Raw genomic sequence first — 21,758 nt, 5'->3', positions numbered from 1 at the left:
TTGACAGTGTAGTAAATGAGTTAACCTGGATGGATGTCTACCATAGACAAGGTGTACGTACACATTTACTTATAATGGGCCTTTAAATTACGCCAAAAAACAAGCCATATGTTTGTGTCTGTCTGCAAAGGAGGGGTGGGGTGCGTTCATGCGTGTGTGTGTGAGTTGAGAAAGCACAGGACAAAAGCAGGACCGAAGAAACCATCGTGTTGACCTCTTTTGGACATCGGGTCTGAAAGATTAGAGAGTGATCTTCCACACATACTACAGGAAGGCTTACTCCAGCAAAAACAATAAGCACACACACGTTTTCACGAACTCATTCACTCTTTCACTTGAACACACAATTCTAAAAAGATGGTGCCTGCTTACCTCATATGTAAGTGTAGCTCCATTCAGAAGAGCATTTTTGCTTTCTCTGAACTCCCTGACATTTTCTTGCAAAGTATGCAGAACGCTATAGGAACAAGAAACCAGGCAAGCCTAGTTCAGCCGGCCCACAATAGAAAGTGCTGCCATCTCAAGATTCAAACCCGGGTTTCCCACTTGAAAGGCTGTGTCATTAACCACTACACCTCGGAGCTATACATTCATACTCTATCCTGAACAAATCCTCTTTTGTCACTGGCCATTTTAATAGTTATTGGCCATTCGTGAATGACATTGATACAGTTAAACTGACTAACGTTTCTTACTAAGTTTACCTCCACCACAAATAGCATCTATGTATGGCGTTTTAACAGCGTATTAGCCAGCAATAAGCTTTACTGGTATCTACTAACTTACTGGAATAGTCACAAGAAATGAGCAATTGCTAACGAGTCTGCCAAAGCTATTTCATTTCATGGCATAAGAACATATTTTTTTCTTTCATGTCAAAACAACAAACGTTTTTCTTTCATTCGTGAATTACATTTCTACAATAACTATCAACTATCAAAGACAAGAGAATCGTGGAATCTACCCGAAATAATTAATAAATGTCGTTGCTCTCAATAGATTCGAACTTAGGTCTTCCACATGAGAGGCACTGTCTTTAACCACTACGGCACAGCATTACACGTTTCAGCAGTCGCTAGACTCCACTGAGGATTGTGTTAAACTGACTAACGTTTCTTATTACGTTTACCTCCACCATAGCATCTATGTACTGTATTGCTTTTGCCACTGGCCTTTTTAACAGCTTATTTGCCCGTAATAGGCTTACGGGTATCTACTAACTTCCTAGGAATTATCATAAGAATTGAGCAATTTCTAGCGAGACTTTTCCATGCCAGAAACAGTCGCAATATAACCGTATACTGTTTAAGTTAAGGCTTACTATAACGTGTTTGTCTATCCTGACCCAAAACGCATGCACAGATGCGTACTTGGAAAATCCACCAGAAACAGTCGTAATATTGAGGTAAACTGTTTTATTTCAGTCTTACTATAATGCAGATACTAACAGTTTTATCCAGCAAGTTTGTATCTATACGGACTAATTCAGAATGCATACTTTGCTTCACCTGCGAGGAGATACGAACATGGGACCTATAGTTCACAAGTCTCTTTCTCTAACCACTACGCTATTTAACAAGGGGCAGTCAGTCAGTCTGTCAGTCCTTCACTCACTCACTCAGTAAAAGACATTTACTCTTCTTGGCTGGCAAAAATCTTGCTAGTATATATTATTCAACCAGATCAGTTGAATGTGAAGTAGGTATTGGGAAAGTTAGGTACTGTCAACATCTTAGCTAAGATACAGTACTGTAGCTAGAACAATAGTTTGCTTGGTGATCAATTGTGAAACACATTTTTAGTATAGCTAGCTGTTTGTGTTTGCAAAATTCTGGTTGTACCACTGTAAGCTAAAGTAACACACAAGTTGCTAATATTTAAAGTACGTATTACACCAAATCCACTGGATTCCTGCGACACATTAATTGACTGCTCCATTGAAATTGAATAACGTCTGTCAGAACACATTTAACCTATCTGGTGGACACTGAGCATCATACGCATTTCCCCAGGGGACATGATCCAGCCCACGCTGGACAGGCTGCAATCGGAGGGGAAATTACTGACTGTCCCACTATTGGCCCAAATGTTTGTGGGCTTGATGTCATTGTCGGTTGGACGGGGATCCATGGACATTTTTGTGCTGCACAGACTTACTGAGGCAGTCTTCCAGGCAGGTCCTGCACCCCTGGCGAGGAAGCAAGCAACCGACTGTCCATCCTACGTATTGGTAAGAGACGCAGGTTCAATGCTCAGCACGGATAAAACAAATTAGGCATTAGGATTTGCTCAGGATAGACAAAAAGCCATGCATGAACAAACTGACAAGTGTCTTGTTGTACTTTGGTGTCTGGTTGCTGCCATGGTTAAGCAATTCAGGCTTGCAAACGCAGCGTGGCTTTAAAACCAAACACCATATCAGTCAGTTGGCAATAACAGGCATTCCCAGCCATACAATTTGCAAGTCTAGAATGAAAATGTAAACATATCTTTGATTATGCAATGTTATACGCTAACTAGTTTTATTTCAGTTACCTTACAGCCCTTCCGATCACGCCCCACAAAAAATGCAGTCGTAGGCAGCTAGGCCAGCTAGAAGGCTCAGCGTGTTAAAGAATTCACACAACATGGAAAAACTAGAAATCAGATTGGTTAAAGAACATGACAATCAACAACATTGTCCCCATTTGCTTCAACAGCAGAGGGGATTTGCTTGAAAATCTGAAGGCCTCAGGGTAGATTTTCACCCGGAAACAGCACAGGTGAAAAATCGGATTGGATAAAAGCTCTAATTTATACATGCTGCGTTGGAAGCAGAGAGTAAACAGAGAGTAATAATGACGGATGCATTGAAGGATGAAGTGCATGCTTCTCCTGAACATTTTTATATTTTCACGCTCGCCGAGTGGGCATTGCAGACGTCCCGGCCAATGTAGAATTCCACTTTCCGCCAAAGAAAAAAAATGATCTTGCTATTACATAACCGTGAATCGAATTCAGCCAGGGACTACAACATTCATCCCTCCTAATCACGCGCCCACAGACCTAGACTTGCCTTTTTGCTGATCCGTTTTTTTTCTAGTTTTTTTTCCATTATAGTGTGATCTCTAAATCAAATGGTGTTGATAGTGCTTCAGAGCATTAGAGGATTAGTAGAGCTGCGGTCAGCTCCATTGCTTCAGGTCTTGTGTTGTTAGTTATTGTCCTGCTGAGAGGTGAATTCCTCTCCCAGTGTCTGTTGTAAAGCCAACTGTAGGAGTTGCCATGTACAGACTCAAATTCAACAGTTCCAAAATAGCCATATATAAAAGTTAAATATCCTGAACATGTGAAGATTGGTCTGGTTGTTCTAGCCTGAATGGTTAAAGTTACTGTTTAACTTTTGTTTAACATATTTGTTTGGTATTTAGGCTCTTAATCAACCAAGATGTTTATGGTTGATTCATTTTAATTAACATTTCATTCCTTTGGCACTCTTGTCCAGCATACTGGCTCCCTTGGGTATTGAACAACAACCACGTCTTTGCGAACACCATACTATATAAACTGAACTACTAAGACCAGAAATAATATTTTCTTCTGAGACAGAAATGATATTTTCTTCCGAGACATCAGTATGCTCTGGTCGTTATCTGTGGACATATTCATTGTGAATGCTGTAAATCTGTCACAGTCTCTCACTCTAGGAAAGTGGTTCCCAAAGTGGTGAGATTGCGAGACGGTTTTGAGCATTACTCATTAAATGTGGATAAACTTGATTCTCCGGTACAATAATTCTAGAAGTAACCTGATAATTGATGCATGGTAGCGTTTCGACCAATAAATATATTTCTGGGGTTTATCATAATCTCATCATGAAGTCTGGGGATGCCTTACCTGCATTCTATAAGTATGGCTGTTTCCTAAACCTTAGGTGCAAAAACCAGAGTTGGCGGATTTGCCACCAAAAATGCAATGAAAACACATCACAGCGTATATTTTTATTCAGAATATGTAGCACATGCAGAGAAGTATGTTTATATGCACCTCACTATGCGTTGTTATTTTTCTTTAAAAAAGTCTGTTTAGAGAAAAATATGCATATTAACACAACACTTGTGGGATAATATGCATATTTTTGTATACACTACTGGCATGGACATCGGTCACCAATTAGATGGAAACCTAGCTAATGTCTCATATAGTGTGTGTACATTTTCGCAAGCTGAAATCCATCCAGCCCACTCGAGCTTGTCACCTCATTTTGAAAATTAATTTACCTGCCTGTAAATTCATGTGCGTATGTGTGTGTGCGTGGATATGTATCTCTGAGAGGCTGATCTCAGAAGGAGCTGTCAGTAGCAGAAGCCCATAGGCTAGCTATCAGAGCAGAATCTCTCAGTCAGCTCATTGATTTGCTATCAAATAGACATACCTTACCTGGACAGGACTGTAAATAATATATTAGGACGGGGGGGGGGGTGTGTGTAGAAACTATACGCACCACAGTCAAATATATTGTATATACTGTATACTGGACACACCAGTCATACAGTATATATTGTATAATACATGGCTGTGGCCCACAGACAAAGAAACCTTGACATCTACACCAGACAAGTCCTGAGATGCCATGCACAGTGTTCACGTAAATAGTCTCATTAGCTGAATAAAATGCCTTACAGTCCAGTAGCTGTCTATCAGTTACGCTTTATGTTCTTCCTAAGATGTAGTTACAGTACCTACAGCCTTTTTGTCATTCTGTTTGTATCTGTGTTCTTTGTATTAATATGTGCTATTGAGTATACAGCTCAAAGCATAATGTATATCTGGACCCCACCTCCTTCACTCCACACCCCTGGCAAGGTCCTTTAACCCCACCGGAGCACAAACAAACAGTTCATTAACATACACACATGCTCTAAAGACTTCATGGACGCACAAACACTGGGTTTATATTTTGTAGCTCTGTGTTCACAGCAGATATCGCAACAGCCAATGGAGAGAAAGAGAGAGAGCCATAGCAGGAAGGGGAATAGGGAGAACAAGGAAGACAAACCCCCCCCCCCCCGCCCCCTGAACCCAAAAACAGGTGAGAAGGTAAGAGCACAGCCAGAGAGACAAAGTTGTTACTGTAATTATTAAGCTAAAGTTGTTCTACCTTTTTCTAATGAACTAAGGGGATGTTATATTACAACTGCCGGAGTCCTAATGAAGAACAAACCTCCTCATCCAGAACAAACACACTACAACAACACACCAACTCCCAGACTACTGGAAGCCTCCAACAGGAGACACAGACCATCTGCTGCCTCAGAGTGCCTCACTGGACACACACACAACTGATCGCATGCACGCACAGACACAATGTGTGTAGGTGTGTAGACAGTTTCAGACTAATTATTGTTGTGTACCATCTCCAGCCAAGCAGAAATAAACAGAACAAATGACATCAACAGTTTCTGCCCAAGCAGAAAGACTTCCAGTCAAACACATTTTCTCAATAACTTCAACAACAGCCTTTCCCCTTCGTTCACACAGTATTATGTGTAAGACGTTTGTAAAAGCGCTATATTTCTTCTGATTTTGTTTTAACGACAGAGCTACCATCTTCCCGGGTGTCCTTCTCAGCACCTGGCTGTTGTTTCTGTGACCTGTGAGCACTGTTTAATTCCCATCAACCCTCTCCGGGGGTTAGGAAAAGGAGGGGGTGAGGTGTGGTGAGGACAAGGGCACAGTCACTTCATTAATCAATCGACAAACTTTGCAAATTCACCTAATTAACGTCTGATTAAGGATGTAGGCATCTGGCCAACACTCATCACATCCTACGCCACCGTCACCCCTGCCAAGCCCCAGACGTACACACACCTCCCTCGTTCCCTCCATCCATCCAACCTTTGTCGTCAAGACATTAATAGCTAAAGCCTTTGATAGTCAGTTTGCTGACAAAACTAAATATACCTCCTTCTTTTCATCCATCCATCAATCTCTTTTTTTCCTCCATTAGGACTTAAAGGTGGTGCAGCTCACACAATATAGTGTTCTGAAGAGAAGGTAACAGACCTGGCCGAAGTCATCCATCACTGCCGTCAGTTGGGCCGTCAGGAGCTCCTTCCCCCGCTGATGATGTGGACGGTTCTCACAGTCTCCCTGCCACCTCCCTTTGCGGTACAGGGTGGCACGCCAGGCCCGCTGGATTCTGGGTAAAAGAAAATAAAAACAACATAAATCACACATAATGGGTGGTCAAATCTGGAACCGAAATGATAGACTGCTTGATTTTCATGGGGGTGGGGGGGGGGTTGATAGAATCCAAAGTGTAATCACATCTTGGGTGCTTCGCCCAGCTGAAGGTCGTATAAACGTAACCCACTGAGGAAATCTCAAGAGCATTTGACTCAACACTTAAGTAATGTACCTGTAGGTACACAGCATAATGCAATAAAAAGTTAAAGCAATGATCAAATTAGGTGACTTTGAGTCACTGGACGAAAAGGAAACAGCGGCCATGACATGACAGAACGAGGACACAGCGTGCCTGTTGGTCGGGTGGGTCACATCTCTCTACCCACTGACTCCCTCTGAAGAGTGGGGAGACAGGCTTGGCAACCACATCATAGTATGACATATTACACCTCTCCTTCTCCCTTCCTCTCACCCACCATCCCTCCCTCCCTCCCTCTATCCCTTTCTCCTTTCTCTCTCTCTCCGTCTGTCCCTGTTCTCTTTCTCCCTTTCCATTTCCAATACCCCCGGCACCAGAGTCCAGAGGGATGTGGAGGATCAATTACCCGATGGAGAAACACATTCACCTCCAGTGAAGCAGCGAGCCAGCTGAGCCAAATGGAACAAATTGAATTAAGCCATAACCCACTGCTCCAAAACCAATAGGTTTACTCTGCCCACCTCCCTCACCTCTACCTCCCGTCTCCGTCTGCCTCTCTCCATCCATACCAACTCCAATAACTTCACACTGACACCCCTATATCGGTTGTTCGGTCCAACTCCCTTCATCTTTTTCTCTCTAACTCCATACCCCCTTAAATATATTTACTTCATCCCTCCGTGCCTCCGTCTAATCCCCTCTTAAACGTGTTACCTTTTCTCCTCCCTCTCTCTCTACTGCAACCATCCCGGCCCCTCCCTGAGCAGGCAGCCTGGGGCGTTAACTGACCTCCTATAACAACAGCTATTAAAGTGTGGTTCATGTTACTCTCAAATGGTGTTAGACGCAGGTTTACAGCTCCACACGGACAGTGTTTAACTCTGACACTGATATAGAATGGCTATATCAGAATGGGAACAGGATTAATGTCATCACCACGACAACCACAACAACACGCCTGGGAATGGACAGGTGACCGGCATACACAATGACAGAGGTGCGTGCACACACAAAACACAAACATTTGCCCATACGAAGAAGAATTCCTGGTGTGCCTCTACCCCCTGCTCCCTATCCCCACAGTGCCCCCTCCTGGAAGTGTGCAAGAAAGACAGTAGACCTCCAAGTGACACTCACACAATGGCCTTGGTCTCCCAGTGGCACTGCTGTGCCCCGTGACCAGGGCTGTTATCGTGCTCTTCCTCATTCGGCAGGTAAACATTTCTAAAGTGACACAGACAGAAAGTACGTGTGAGTGTTAAGACACTACAGGGTGATAAGCTTACACTGTTGAAGCCACACTGGGTATTAAGCCTAAAGGGTTAGGACCATACAGTGTACAGTGTTAAGACAGCACATGTCGTTAAGACAGGACAAGGTATTAGACTGTTAATAAAATACAGGGTGTTAAGCATCATGACACTAGGTAGTTTGTTACCTTTCCATCTTAAGCACCTCTTGTCCTCCACTGTGTTTGCAGAAGCGATGACACTTCCTGCCTTCCTCCTACACAGGATGACAGACAGGCATGAGGGTTTTCTTCTTGAATGGAAGATAAGAGAGAAGATAAAAATGCTCTGGTAGGATTCAGTCCAAACTGTGTCCTGGTATTACACCATCCTTGTCTGTCTGTTCTGTTGACACCACCACTCAGAGTGTCTGGAGGACTACTAGGCACCACCTCAATCTGTCTGTTTGTTTCATGTTGGAGTAATAATGAACACATGCCAATAATTAACAAGATTGTAGGGGGGAAAGGACTGGATATCAAGCCGGGTCAAAACATACACACACACACACTCACACACACACACCCACTCAAACACACACACACACACAGGTGGCAATCACCATCTGGCACCAGGTCAACGGCAAGCAATGTCTTGGCAAACAGAGAGTGTCTCTGTAACAAAAGAAAAACTCTAAAAACTGTTTGTGGATGCGGAGTCCTGTGGTGCAGATAACACACGTAACGCCTCTCCCCATCAGAGACGACCTACTCCATCCCTTCAACATGCGTCTCCCACCAATCAGTGTCCCCTCTGTCATTTCACACTGCTGAAAGACCCGCCCCCCAAAAAAAATTATAAAATAAAATCTTTAATAAACCGTTTTGGCGATCAATAACAGGAACATTAAAGGTTGTGAGTGAGAAGCAGAGAGAGTGAGCGAGAAAACAATGTGGAGGTCTTTGGCAGGAGGCAGTGTGTGCAGATGCCAGAGGTGCCACAGGATCAAGAAGAAGCCAATCAGGGACCCGGTGCCAGGGGCCAGCCCCATCTGTGACTGCCAGACACTGGGCCCGAGGGTGCTGTGTCATCCCCCGAAAACCGAGATATGCATCTGAACAGCGATATGTCAATGCTTAAACGCCACCTTTACTCCTTCGATGTTGGAAAGCAGCAATTTCCACTAACATTTTCATGCGGATCCTTTGTTCTACGTTTAGAAGTAACTGTCCAGTTGCATCAGGTACTCCAAAAAAAGAACAGAACATTTTGAAAGATATTTCATTCACAAAGAATGATCCAGTGTCTAACCATGTTTGCTGTTAGACAGGATGTACTGCATTTCCCAAAACCTTTTCGAGAACTTGTCAAATAAATAAGATGCCGCCATGGCTATATAGGACCATCAAGCAATGTGACCAAAACAGAGATCTACACATGCAATACATTTTCTCACTTGATACAAAAAGTGATTTAATAATTTTTGCATTATTCACTGGTTTTTGGAGTTCAACCTTTAACAGGACACAGACTTTTATGAGACACGTCCTTTTCCAAATCCTGAAAAGATAATGTATTGTGAAGAAAAGGTTATTTAAAAAATTGCTTTTGGGGCTTTCCTCAAGCAAAGGTGTAACGATTAAATGGAAACATATCACAATTACAATGTCTAGCTACCCTAAACCTTACTTTACACATGACAGATTGGTGCATTCATGACACTGCCTCACTTCATCTCTCCCATTCACCACACTATCAACCGGTTCAGGGAACAGAACTGACAACTGGATAATAATGACATTTTTCAAGGAAGAGAAACAGAACCTGGAAAAAAAAGCTCTCTATCGTTCCAGAACAAAACTGTTATTTTAAAATCGTGGAAACTGGTTAGCATTCTTTTACATTCTAAAAGAAAGAAACAAATCCCCTTGGCAAAGCGCTTTCTCTGTCACTAAGAAATCTCCTCCAGTGTCATGCCTGACAGCCGATGTATGTGTCTTTGGCAGTGAGTACTCCACCTGTCCCTCCTGCTAGAAGCCTACCTCTAGTTTAACCTATAGTTAGCATGATCAAGAATATAGGGAGAGAGATTTCTAGTTAGAGAATGGATAACATGTTTTCCATTACGTTTAATTATACTGCCTTAGCCCACATGAGCTTGTTAGCTAGCTTAAGGTTAATTAACGCTGGTCCCAAGCTTTGAGCTGACTCTTGAACATTCAAAGGACATTCCAAGTTCCTCTGTAATTTATATAGTCATTTTGTAATAAAACATTTTCCATGTATTCCCCATTGCAGACCTCTCAGAAAAAAATATTCAATTTTAATAAGTGTTTAAACAACCAGCTCGCTTGCCCATTCCATAGCAATCTGCTCTATCCACACTGATCAGAGAAATGTAATGAGCTAAATATAAAAATCACATTCTATATATTACAATATTTAAACTGCTACTTGATTTAGGTTCAAATTGATTCAATACTTTATTTCTGCTGTTTGGAACAGATCAGATTAGATTCAACTTTATTGTCATTGAACAGTACAAGTACAGTACAACGAAATACAAGAAGTTCAAAAAAGAGGGCAGACAGCTGAATGGAATCATAAAAAAAAAATTGGGGGATTTGTTCAGAACCAGACAATCACAAAATAATTGAATTTCAAACCCCTGTATTGCATACACTTCTTTAATTAGGTAAACAGGAATTTAAATCCCAATCTGTGTTTGTTCTTCACAATCTCTCCTTGTGTGGCACCACTGTTTAAAAAATGTATGCGTTTAAGTGTACTCAGATTTAGAATGGTTATTTTGGGAGTGACATTTTTCACAAGTCTCCAAGCTGTCTGCCTGGCTTTTGTTTGACAACATTGATTGACTGTCAACTTCAGCAAGGCCCAGCAGCAAAGGATGTAAAAGATATGAACATGAAGGGAGAGAGGAAGAGAATGGGGACATGAGTGGGTAACCAATGAGACATACAGTAATATGATATCAGGAAGTAGGATGTTTCAGAAGAAGTTGCATTCCACTGCTGAAAGCCTACAGCAAACAACTAGGTAGATTTTTACCCCAATTTGAGGTAAATTGTTTTTTAATTCATAGAGCAAGTGTGATTTATTACATTATTAAAATATCTTATGAATTTGTCAATGAATCCATTCTTAAAGAGTCAAAATCATTGTTTAGTGGTTCTGAATCCAATGGTAATTTTGACCACAGACAAAAATGGATCATAAAATGTTGTGTATTGTAATGTGATAAATAGGAGTTTTATTTGAATCTATCCATATTCATACATACCAGCAGGCTGAAGAGTGACAGAATTGGTGTTGATGCTTGGCACAGATGCAACCCCAATGTATACACCTGAAATGTGTATTTATTTCGTATTACATTATTACTTTGACTGTGTAAAATGTACCACATTTTACGTTAAAATATAATCTGCTAATGGTATAAAATGTTTTGGCAAGTTATGGCAACGGCCTTATAGCCGTATTGTTGTATATTCATAGAAAAGTTGTTATCTTAGGGCAGGGTTCCCAACATTTTGATATCAAACCCTCCCCCCAAAGAAATTCATTGAGCAATGTTTTATTATTTCTTCAATGACCATTTAATTTGGTAAGTCGAAAATTGCTCTGTATTGATTGGCAATAATATCTGTGTCCCAGTGAAAAGTTTCTCATTCTGGTTGTGGAATATAAACAGTGCTTAGGAGACCACAGTTAACAGTGCAAATTGTCTCAGCACCATTTTAGATTTGGTGGCTAAGGTCTCATCACACTTTAGATATGATTTCTGGTGGGTAGAGCAAGAAAGAATCAACATTATATTGTGTGAACACCACCTGTGTGTTAGAATAATGTTCCCTTGTTACTGTAGTAGTTCTGCTCATGCACACTACATTGCACCGATCACACTACTTTGGAAACAGCTGTAAATTACGTATTAAGTTTTATTGTTATTTTGGACAGAATAAGCAAATTAACTGAAATGGCAGTCAGTTTTGGTAATGTTTTTCAGATAAAATGAATGATATTGTGGTAGGAAATAATTTTTGTGAATGTTGCTTTTTCTAATGGTTTCGTCTTGGGGTCAAACTCACCCAAGTTGATAACCAATGTACAGATGTAAAATATATTGATATCTTGAGGGTTAAATAAAACTGATTGAGGAAGGGAAGAAAGGAAACAGAGCAGAGCTGAAAGGAAAACACAGCACCCACCCGCACTTCCCCCAGCTTTTAATTGATGAGTTATTAAAATCATAATATCTCAGAGGCCCAGTTCTACCAGAGATCCATGCATATGAAATACACACACGACAAGTTGTGTATGTTTGCTATGCTCAGACCTACACACACATGCACGCATAAAACCTAATTATCCTGCTGTTTGTGAAGAATGTTCTAGAGTATGCCCTTCAGACTGGTGCTGTCCACTGTCCAGACACACATCACAGGGAAACACATCACAGGGGCTAATTGATGAGACAAAAACAAAATGACAACACACAGCAAACAGAATACAGAGCAGAATACTGAGCAGACAGAACACAGAGGACAGAAGACAGAGAGGACAGAACACAGAGAGGACAGAACACACAGGACAGAACACAGAGAGAATAGCACACAGAGAGGACAGAACACACAGAGGACAGAACACAGAGAGGACAGAACACAGAGAGGACAGCACACACAGAGGACAGAACACAGAGAGGACAGCACACAGAGGACAGCACACAGAGAGGACAGAAGACAGAGAGGACAGCACACAGAGAGGATAGCACACAGAGAGGACAGAACACAGAGAGGATAGCACACAGAGAGGACAGAAGACAGAGAGGACAGCACACAGAGTACAGAACACAGAGAGGACAGAAGACAGAGAGGACAGCACACACAGAACAGAACACAGAGAGGACAGCACACAGAGAGGACAGCACACATAGAGTACAGAAGACAGAGAGGACAGAAGACAGAGAGGACAGCACATAGAGAGGACAGAACACACAGAGGACAGAACACAGAGAGGACAGCACACAGAGTACAGAACACAGAGAGGACAGAAGACAGAGAGGACAGCACACAGAGAGGACAGCACACAGAGAGGACAGCACACAGAGTACAGAACACAGAGAGGACAGAAGACAGAGAGGACAGCACACACAGAACAGAAGACAGAGAGGACAGCACACATAGAGTACAGAAGACAGAGAGGACAGAAGACAGAGAGGACAGAAGACAGAGAGGACAGCACACACAGGACAGAACACACAGGACAGTACACAGAGAGGACAGAACACACAAAACAGAACATAGAGAGAACAGAACACACAGAAGACAGAATGCAGAGAGGACAGAACACACACAGGACAGAACTAAGTGAGGACAAAAAACTGAGAGAAAAGAACACAGAGAGGACTGAAGTCAGAGAGGAAAGAAGACAGAGCGGACGACAGAGGTAATAGAACACATGACAACATAGGTTCAGGTTTAGTTTTATTATGTAAGACTGTTGCGTAACAGGTATGAAATGTTATGTTCATTACATACAAGAGAACAGGAGAACACTCACTAAAGAACACTACACATGGATAGACACATATAGGGTAACCAAACATGATACACACACCCAAACATACCTATCTGTTTACTGTGTTTCAATAGTGATAGATTTTTTTTTTTAGTGTTTGTATGTGTCATGATTCTGCAAGGGGAAATGTCCAATTAGGGAAAATAGCTGTGTCAGTATGGGATGCACTATAATCGGACATCAAAAATCAATTTATTTGAGTAGCCCTCGAGCTGAATTATAGAATGCAACACTCTCGACTAGATTCTGAGTAGGAAAAGGTTCTCTTAGAATGAATCACTTCCACTAAGAGGGAGCTGTACATTTAATAGACAATCAAATGACTACAGGGCTTAAGTGGAGTGGAATAACTATGGTGGATGACAGGTAATACCCTCCCAGGATGTGATGGCCATAGGATAATAGAGTCCAGCTCTTCTCTAGGATTCTTCGTAAGGAGTTTTTCCTAGTGTGAGATTATGATAGGCACTGTGCATCAATATCTTGTTGTTTGCTCTTTGGGGTTTTTTGACTGGACATCTGTGCAACTTTGTGACCATTGCTGATGTAAAAAGGACATTGATTGATAAAACAACAGCACTGGCTGCTGGCGTGGCTAGATGACTGATTGCCAGACCCACTGTCTGGGTCAATAAGAACATCTCTGAATGGTGATGGAGAGGATGGACCAACAGATGCCATAGAGACAATTGGTCAGATGTACAGACAGAGAGATAAGGCGGTACACAACTTATCTCTATGTTTAATGATGTCCATGATCTTCTGACGGAGTGACAGTTGCACAAACACATCAATAACTAAGCTGAGAACGAAGTGGAAACAGACCAAGAAAGCAGCAGTAAGGGGACCCCACGCATTCAGAAACAGAATTAATTTAATTTCTATAACCAAGCATTTCATCAAGGGGAGACGACACAATTTTCATAAGGACTGAAGATAGCCCTGGTTTTATGGATCCAATTCAGATATCTGTTCCACAGAAAACACACACATGAATACATATTTTTATGAATAATATAAATGTACACTGACAAACACACACCCAAATACACAAACACAAACATAACCTTTAACCACACAGAACCACTGACAAACTCACACAGTTCTTCAGCCAGGAAGTATCTAAATGGGTTGTGAGGGGAGGACAGAGATGGAAGAGCTTGAGAGGGGAGGAAGGAGGAAAAAAGGGGGAGAGAGGGTGTGGTACAAGGGGGAAGATAGAGAGAGTGATAAAAGAGGTGAGAGAGTGATAAGATGATAATACAGTCAATCAAGATGCAAAACGAAGAGGCTGGGACCAGTCCCCTGGTGCTGTAATCTAGTAGAGAATTGTTTTGGTTAACACATGGTGAGTGTCAGAGGAGGGTCTGGCGCAGGCTTGCATGGTTTCACACAGTGCCGGAGAGCCTGGCTTTCACAGTGATCAAAGACTGCCCTCATTTAGCCCAAAGCAGTCTTCCAAGACATGCTAATGGCATTGAATGTGAGCACAGCACCACCAGAAGAGCTGGGAAAAGACTGTGGCTGGGGAGTATGATAACCTTTGTGAGTGTGTGTGCTTGCATACCTACAAGTGTGATGCATGCAAGCATGACTGGATGCTCCACTGAGATCATTCCATCACTCGGAAAGAGAGCATCATTAAGTATTTTAGTAACATGCTTTTCTTATGAGAAATGCTGTTACAAACATGTTTTTAAGACAACAACCTGCTCAGCCAAGTGCAGCAAATACACACAGGACACACACACACACACAGGACACACACAGGCACACACACCAACAAGGCATAACACTTTTCCACGTCAGATGACGGTGTGGCGGGCAGGGGAAAGGGAGATGTATGTGTTTGCGGGCCACTGGCGGGTTATTAAGACTCAATCCTGGAGCACTTCAGCAGACGGCACTCAGCAGAGTCCCAAGGGGAAATGGAAAGACGATAATGTACTTCTGAAATATGACCCCCTCCTTCACACACTAAGGGTTTTCCAGGAGATCTCACTACAAACTGAACTAAGGGCTTCAATATCATGGCTCCTCTAAACTCACTCTGTTCAGTGGGATTCTGTACAGCAGACCTCTCTATCTGTTTAGTGGGATTCTATACAGCAGACCTCTCTATCTGTTCAGTGGGATTCTATACAGCAGACCTCTCTATCTGTTCAGTGGGATTCTATACAGCAGACCTCTCTATCTGTTCAGTGGGATTCTATACAGCAGACCTCTCTATCTGTTCAGTGGGATTCTGTACAGCAGACCTCTCTATCTGTTCAGTGGGATTCTGTACAGCAGACCTCTCTATCTGTTCAGTGGGATTCTATACAGCAGACCTCTCTATCCGTTCAGTGGGATTCTATACAGCAGACCTCTCTATCTATTCAGTGGGATTCTATACAGCAGACCTCTCTCTCTGTTTAGTGGGATTCTGTACAGCAGACCTCTCTATCTGTTCAGTGGGATTCTGTACAGCAGACCTCTCTATCTGTACAGTGGGATTCTGTACAGCAGAGCTGTGCTCCAAACGCCTTGTCCTGAGGTGCTCCAAGGAGTGTACTGTGAGAAGGCTTTCGTTCTGGCCCAGCACTAGACATTATTCAGCTGATCAAAGGTGTTACAGTTGAAAAACTGAAATCCTATAACCACTGTGGTCCTCAAAGACCAGTGAAGACCAAATGGTCAACATTTTGAATATTCCCCCTCCCCTCTTGGTATATATTGACATCAACATAAACAGCCCACTAGTGCCTTCACAGAAATGGAAGGATGGATGATTGGATAGATGAATGCTGTTTCCAAAGTGTTAATGTCTAGTCCATAACATCTTTAGGCACAGGCAGATACATTTAGCCTGCTCCAATCTAGCCAATTAACATCTAACTTGCAATTCACAGACATCTTTCACACAACTACAAGACAAGTACACTAGGCAGGTCCTTTCTTGTCTATGCTTTATATGTAATAAAGAGGATGAAAAATATTATTCAAACGTATCTTTACACAACAGTACCACTATCAAATAACTGGCTTTGTTACGTTGCCAATCCCTTTGTCGATTGGCAACGTAACAAATAATATTTGAGTATATTTATACTGTGGTAAATGCATGAGTCTGCATTTGCTCAGACATGTACCACACTGTGTGTATTGTATATTACTACTTGCGATTTTTCATTCGAATAGTAGTTATATGCTGTTCAGCTAAAGCGAACAATGCTCCAGAAAACGAATGAACTAGTATAATAGCGAACAACCTGATTTAATATTCCAAAACCATGGCACATTATCACCACATAGAGAGAATCAGTAGATAAAATGTTGTAGAGCCAGTCTATGTGGGGATAGAGCATGCTTTCAGGAGCTTGTGCACTCAATATACCCTGCGCGCGATAATGCGCCGCACTACATCATCGGCATAAAAACATTATTCACGAGCTGCGCGCGGCCAAGTGGATTGGTTGCAGATTGACGCAATCAGGCACGCATGGACATATAATATGATGTGAACGAAAGTTTGACAGTTGTTTCTTCCGTTTTGTCAGAGAAACTCACTTTTGAGGTGACAGCAGTTTATTCACGACAAATCCTGAACGAATAATAACTACATATATCTACGACTGTCAAAATCCGAAACGACCGATTTAAACAGCTGCACCATTACTTTGGTGTTAACCCCGATGGATCCGTTTTTTAAACTAATGAAAATGCATGTTCATTCTCTCTCTTCCACGGCGAGGAAACTGGTCCCCCTCATGTATTTTATTTTGAAAGGTATTTAAATAAATGAGTGAGAGGTCGCATGCACTTGCGTTTAATCGGCTTCATTTGGAGTAAAGAGGTGGCTGGACATGGTTTTATTAAGAATGTTACAGCTCTGTCCAACGATTTTGAAATACAAAAGGCAGTTGAATAACAAAAATAATTGATTAGGTCTACTGTATAATTTTAATTGAAAGACTGTGTGTGGAAAACAAGGAGAGACAGAGACAGAGTTACGCTTTTAATAACGGGCATGGTTGTCCTTGGTGCTGAAAGAACAGCTTCTAGTTCTGAACCAACGGGTTGAAATTTGCAACTTGCTGGTAAAGCGAGCTAAGATTCTCATCTTCACCTTAGCATACTTACTACAGAGCAGACAGCTGTTGAACGAGACTCAAATACGTCATAGTAGTTGACTCCTGTATAACTGTTTTTGTTTAATGTTAGTACTGCTTTTCTGTGCGCTAGTGTGCCAGAGACCACGCTAAAATATAAATCACAACCATGAAGGAATGGCAAAACCAACTGAAATAACAAGACCCAGACAAAGTCAAAATATGCGTTTCAAAATCGTACCACTATCACTAGTAACATATATCACAGAATTATTGTAAACACCAATTACTTAAAAACATTTAACACAGCAAAAACACTATTATAGCCTACTCAGGTAGGCTATTGGTGTTAAGCCTACCTGGTTCACACAAAGAGAAAGACCCTTTCTTTCCCGCGCGCTACACACACTCCCGCCACGGATCCTCACGTCTTCCACTTGATACATGTTCCTGGAAGGATAAAAGCAAAAGTTATGTCAATGAAGATCCACGTGAAAAGCGGCAGATGTAGATTTCTCCGTATAGGTGCTGGCCAATGCCTATAAAGCCTGTTCTGGTAGGGGCGTCATGCAGGATTCCATCACTCAAACTAAATAGAAACAAAATATGTCCTCTATCAAAAATACGTGCATGCAAAATCATCACGCTGTCCATCCCTGAACAGTAAGATCTTGACTAACCGATAATTGCCGGTCCTCAACATAGCTGGCACTTGCCGTGTTCAGATAGACAGCAGTGGAGAGCGCAGCTGAAGCAGCCGGATACCAGTCAGAAAAAGAGCCGACTTGGGAAATGTTCTCCCAGCCAATCCAATGAGATGTTTGGCTCGTATAAGACAGTCTATACCCTACCGCGTGCGTCGCAGGAGTGGTGGAGTCATTTAGATCCGTGATCAACGAATAGCCTATCACGAGTGCTTGTTCGGCGTGTCTGGGAAAAAATACTTATCTAGCGCTAAGGGGATGAAATCCTCATAGATTGCCAACGGACCTACAAGTCTTACTGTCAGATAGTTAATGTTGATGAATGTGCTGGACACAGTAGGGCCTATTTCACAAAAATGCTAACCCGTAGGCTTTACCGGTAGTTTTTAACTGGTGAATCGAGACCCAACCTTAAGTCGTCTAAGTTTCTGAATTAGGCCTTGTTGTTTGAGTTAAAATACAAAAATAAATAAAGATAACCAGGTAGCAACTGAGTAGCCTAGAAATGATGAACATACACCAAATTTAATTTTCTGGAAGAAGCAATTGGTATTAGGCTATGGCAATATACCATAAACACCAGCGAGACATGATGTTATAATGCAATTGCTGCTCTAAACTGGTACGTCATATCCGTGGTATAGCATATAGGCGTATGGTCTCATTTACCACGGCTTTCAACCAGCATTCAGCACCGTTTACAACGGACGTAGGCCTAATTGCACAATTTATTGTCAATGTAGCATAAACAATTGTTTTCCATTTTGTTGCAAATATTTCATTAGGAATGAGACACAATTGTCTATCGGACCTGTTGAATTACTCTGTATACCAGTATTGCTTTACTATATACACAGACCGGTGACAAATTTAAGGAAAGTGTCGCAGTATTGGGCCAACAAGAGCCGCCAGAACAGTTTCACAGCGCCTTGCCATAGTGCCATAAGTAGCCTACTAGAAAGGGCGAATGTTCCCAGAGTGTTCTTGTTATTGTGGGGAGACCACTTAATCTGCATCTAACATCGGGGGACATGTCCAGGTTCTGTTATTACTTGCCTGCCTATAATTAATAACTCCGAATTGCCCCAACATGTCACTTGGCGTGACTACTAGTCGAATGCAAAACCCTTCATTAAGACAGTTGTTGAGACATCTATCCATTGGTGCCGTATGTATAGCATCTTTTTTTTTTTTTTTTTACGAAGGTTAAGCTGTGAAATAGGCTTTTTGAAGTGCTGTATTATCGTTAATGGCTTCTTTGATATTCTTTGGTGTGGTTATCAATGCATGAGGACCATTTCCCTACTTCCGTAATTAAAAAATGTTGAGAAGTCGTAAAAAACCTGTTACTGATTTTTTAATTTCAAGAACATACTGTCATTACTTAATGTGAAATGTGATAGTTATTTAATTGTATTAATAAGAAATGCAATCAAATGCCTTCCGTGGACTCACACTGAACCTCTCTAAGATTCTGGTTCAAGCCAAAACAATATTTTGATAATATAAAAAATAAAATTAGAGATATAAGAAATATTACACTCACGGATAGTTTTATCAGGTAGACCTATCTAGTATAGTAATAGATTTTGTTTATGACCATTCTGCCTCAATCCGTCTCAAGATTTGATTTTTGTGATTCAGACATGCCCTTCTGCACACCATCATTTTAAAAGCTTGCTATTTGTGTATTTATGTTATTTCTGTCAGCTCTTATTAAAAATGTGTTTTTATTGAGAACTGCCTGAATAATGTCTGCATTCTAATGGTTGGTTGCACAACAAATTGTCTGGTGGATAAATTAATATACAGTGGATGTAAAAAGTTTACACACCCCTGTTAAAATGCCAGGTTTTTGTGATGTAAAAAAAATTGACAAAGATAAATAATTTCAGAACTTTTTCCACGTTTAATGTGACCTATAATGTGAACAATTCAATTGAAAACAAAATAGAAATCTTCGAGGGGGGGAAAAATGAAAAATAAAAGCCTTACAATAACCTCCTATCAGGTAGGTTGGCAAGACGGAAGCCTTTTCTTACAAAGAAAAACCAAGCCCGGCTGAAGTTTGCAAAAAGTATCCCAAAAGCATGTGGGAATATGTGTTATTGTCTGATGAAACCAAGGTAAATTTTTTTGGCTATAATAAAGGTATGTTTGGTGCAAAAACAACACTGCTCATCACCCAAAGAACACCATAACCACAGTGAAGCATGGTGGTGGCAGCATCATGCTTTGGGGCTGTTTTTCCTTCAGCTGGAACTGGGGCCTTAGTCAGGGTGGAGGGAATTATGAACAGTGCCAAATACCAGGCTATATTGGCACAAAACCTTCAGGTGTCCGTTAGAAAGATGAAGAGGAAGTTCACATTTCAGCACGACAACGACCCAAAGCACACATCCAAATTCACAAAAGCATGGCTTCACCAGAAGAAGATTAATGTTTTGGAATGGCCCAACCAGAGCCCAGACCTGAATCCAATTGAACATTTGTGGGGTGATCTAAAGAGGGCTGTGCACAGGAGATGTCCTCGCAATCTGACAGATTTGGAGCACTTTTGCAAAGAAGAGTGGGCAAATATTGCTATGTCAAGATGTGCCATGCTAATAGACTCCTACTCAAAAGTGCTGTAATAAAATCAAAAGGTGCTTCAACAAAGTATTATTTTAAGGGTGTGTACACTTATCCAACAAGGGTATTCTGAGTTTTTATTTTTGTATTTTTCCCCCTCAAATATTTCAGTTTGTTTTTCAATTGAATTGTTAACAGTATAGTTCACATTGAAATTGGAAAAAGTTCTGACATGATTTATCTTTGTCTCATTCTTTTACATCACAAGAATCTAGCATTTAAACAGGGGTATGTAGACTTTTTATATCCACTGTATGTGTAAACAGCTTGCCATACTGACTTGGCCTACCGCATTAAAGTAGCTGAAAGAAGAGTAACTAACAGATTACTAAAGGTGAAAAATCTGTAATTTAGCTCTTGATCAAGGCCAAATAACCCTAATTGCTAGAGGGTTGCTGTCAATAATGGATGATGTGCTGGCTGAGTACTGATCCCAGTAGAGTCACAGAGAGAATAGGAAACACACACAAAAAAATATTTCTTTAGCCAAATGTGTATAATCCATCTTGAACATGTTTGAAATTGGAAGAATGTAATCACCCACCTATAATTTATATTATTAGACTCCATTGCCACAGATTTTGTGAAAAGTCTGAATCACTGTAAACCACAAGTAGGCTGTACACAGTACTGCCAATCACAGCCAAACAATGAGGAAAAAAATGCTACTATTTAAACGGTGTTTCGATTGAGAGTCACACACATAAGTTTACTAAACTATCTAAATCGGGAGACCAAAGTTGATTAGCAATAAAATAAATTACTAATCCTAATCCCATCCTACCACTAACTTTAACCAAATTAAAGTTTTGCTCTAAACCTTAAGGACATAGCACACTGCGACAATTGTAGACTTTGCAAACACTTGCCACTTGTTTTACCCCTGATAATTAACTTGACTCTTGTTGAGTTTTGTTGACCATCCAGGCCAGCTCTGTGGCCATCAGAAAACAGGATAAAACAATTACAAGGAAAAGTCAATGAGCGCAAGAAGTGGGTATTTTTTGTGCATGCGTACAACTCATAATCAACATAGCTTTTCCTGATGAAAGGTTGTCAGTATGAATGTGACAATCGCTAATCCAGAAACCTATATTCATTTTTCAAAATGGGGACAAGAATTTCTTTCCCATAAGTC

General features: G+C 41.2%; 1 protein-coding gene across 1 annotated transcript in view; it reads right to left on the bottom strand.

The window, feature by feature from the left end:
- Positions 1-18,084, bottom strand: part of schip1 (schwannomin interacting protein 1) — a 263,453-nt gene extending 245,369 nt beyond the window's left edge. The window contains exons 1-5 of the mRNA XM_010898219.5: positions 17,966-18,084; positions 17,645-17,735; positions 7,806-7,873; positions 7,505-7,591; positions 6,046-6,181 (exon numbers count right to left, since the gene is read on the bottom strand). Coding sequence (XP_010896521.3) covers positions 6,046-6,181; positions 7,505-7,591; positions 7,806-7,873; positions 17,645-17,735; positions 17,966-17,988 — 405 coding nt within the window. The 5' untranslated portion in view covers positions 17,989-18,084. The remainder of the gene's footprint in view (positions 1-6,045; positions 6,182-7,504; positions 7,592-7,805; positions 7,874-17,644; positions 17,736-17,965) is intronic.
- Positions 18,085-21,758: the final 3,674 nt, after the last annotated feature.

Source organism: Esox lucius, chromosome 1 (assembly GCF_011004845.1).
Source record: "Esox lucius isolate fEsoLuc1 chromosome 1, fEsoLuc1.pri, whole genome shotgun sequence".
Lineage (NCBI taxonomy): Eukaryota > Metazoa > Chordata > Actinopteri > Esociformes > Esocidae > Esox > Esox lucius.
The sequence above is the reverse complement of the archived record's forward strand: the minus strand, read 5'-3'. Positions and strand labels throughout refer to the sequence as shown.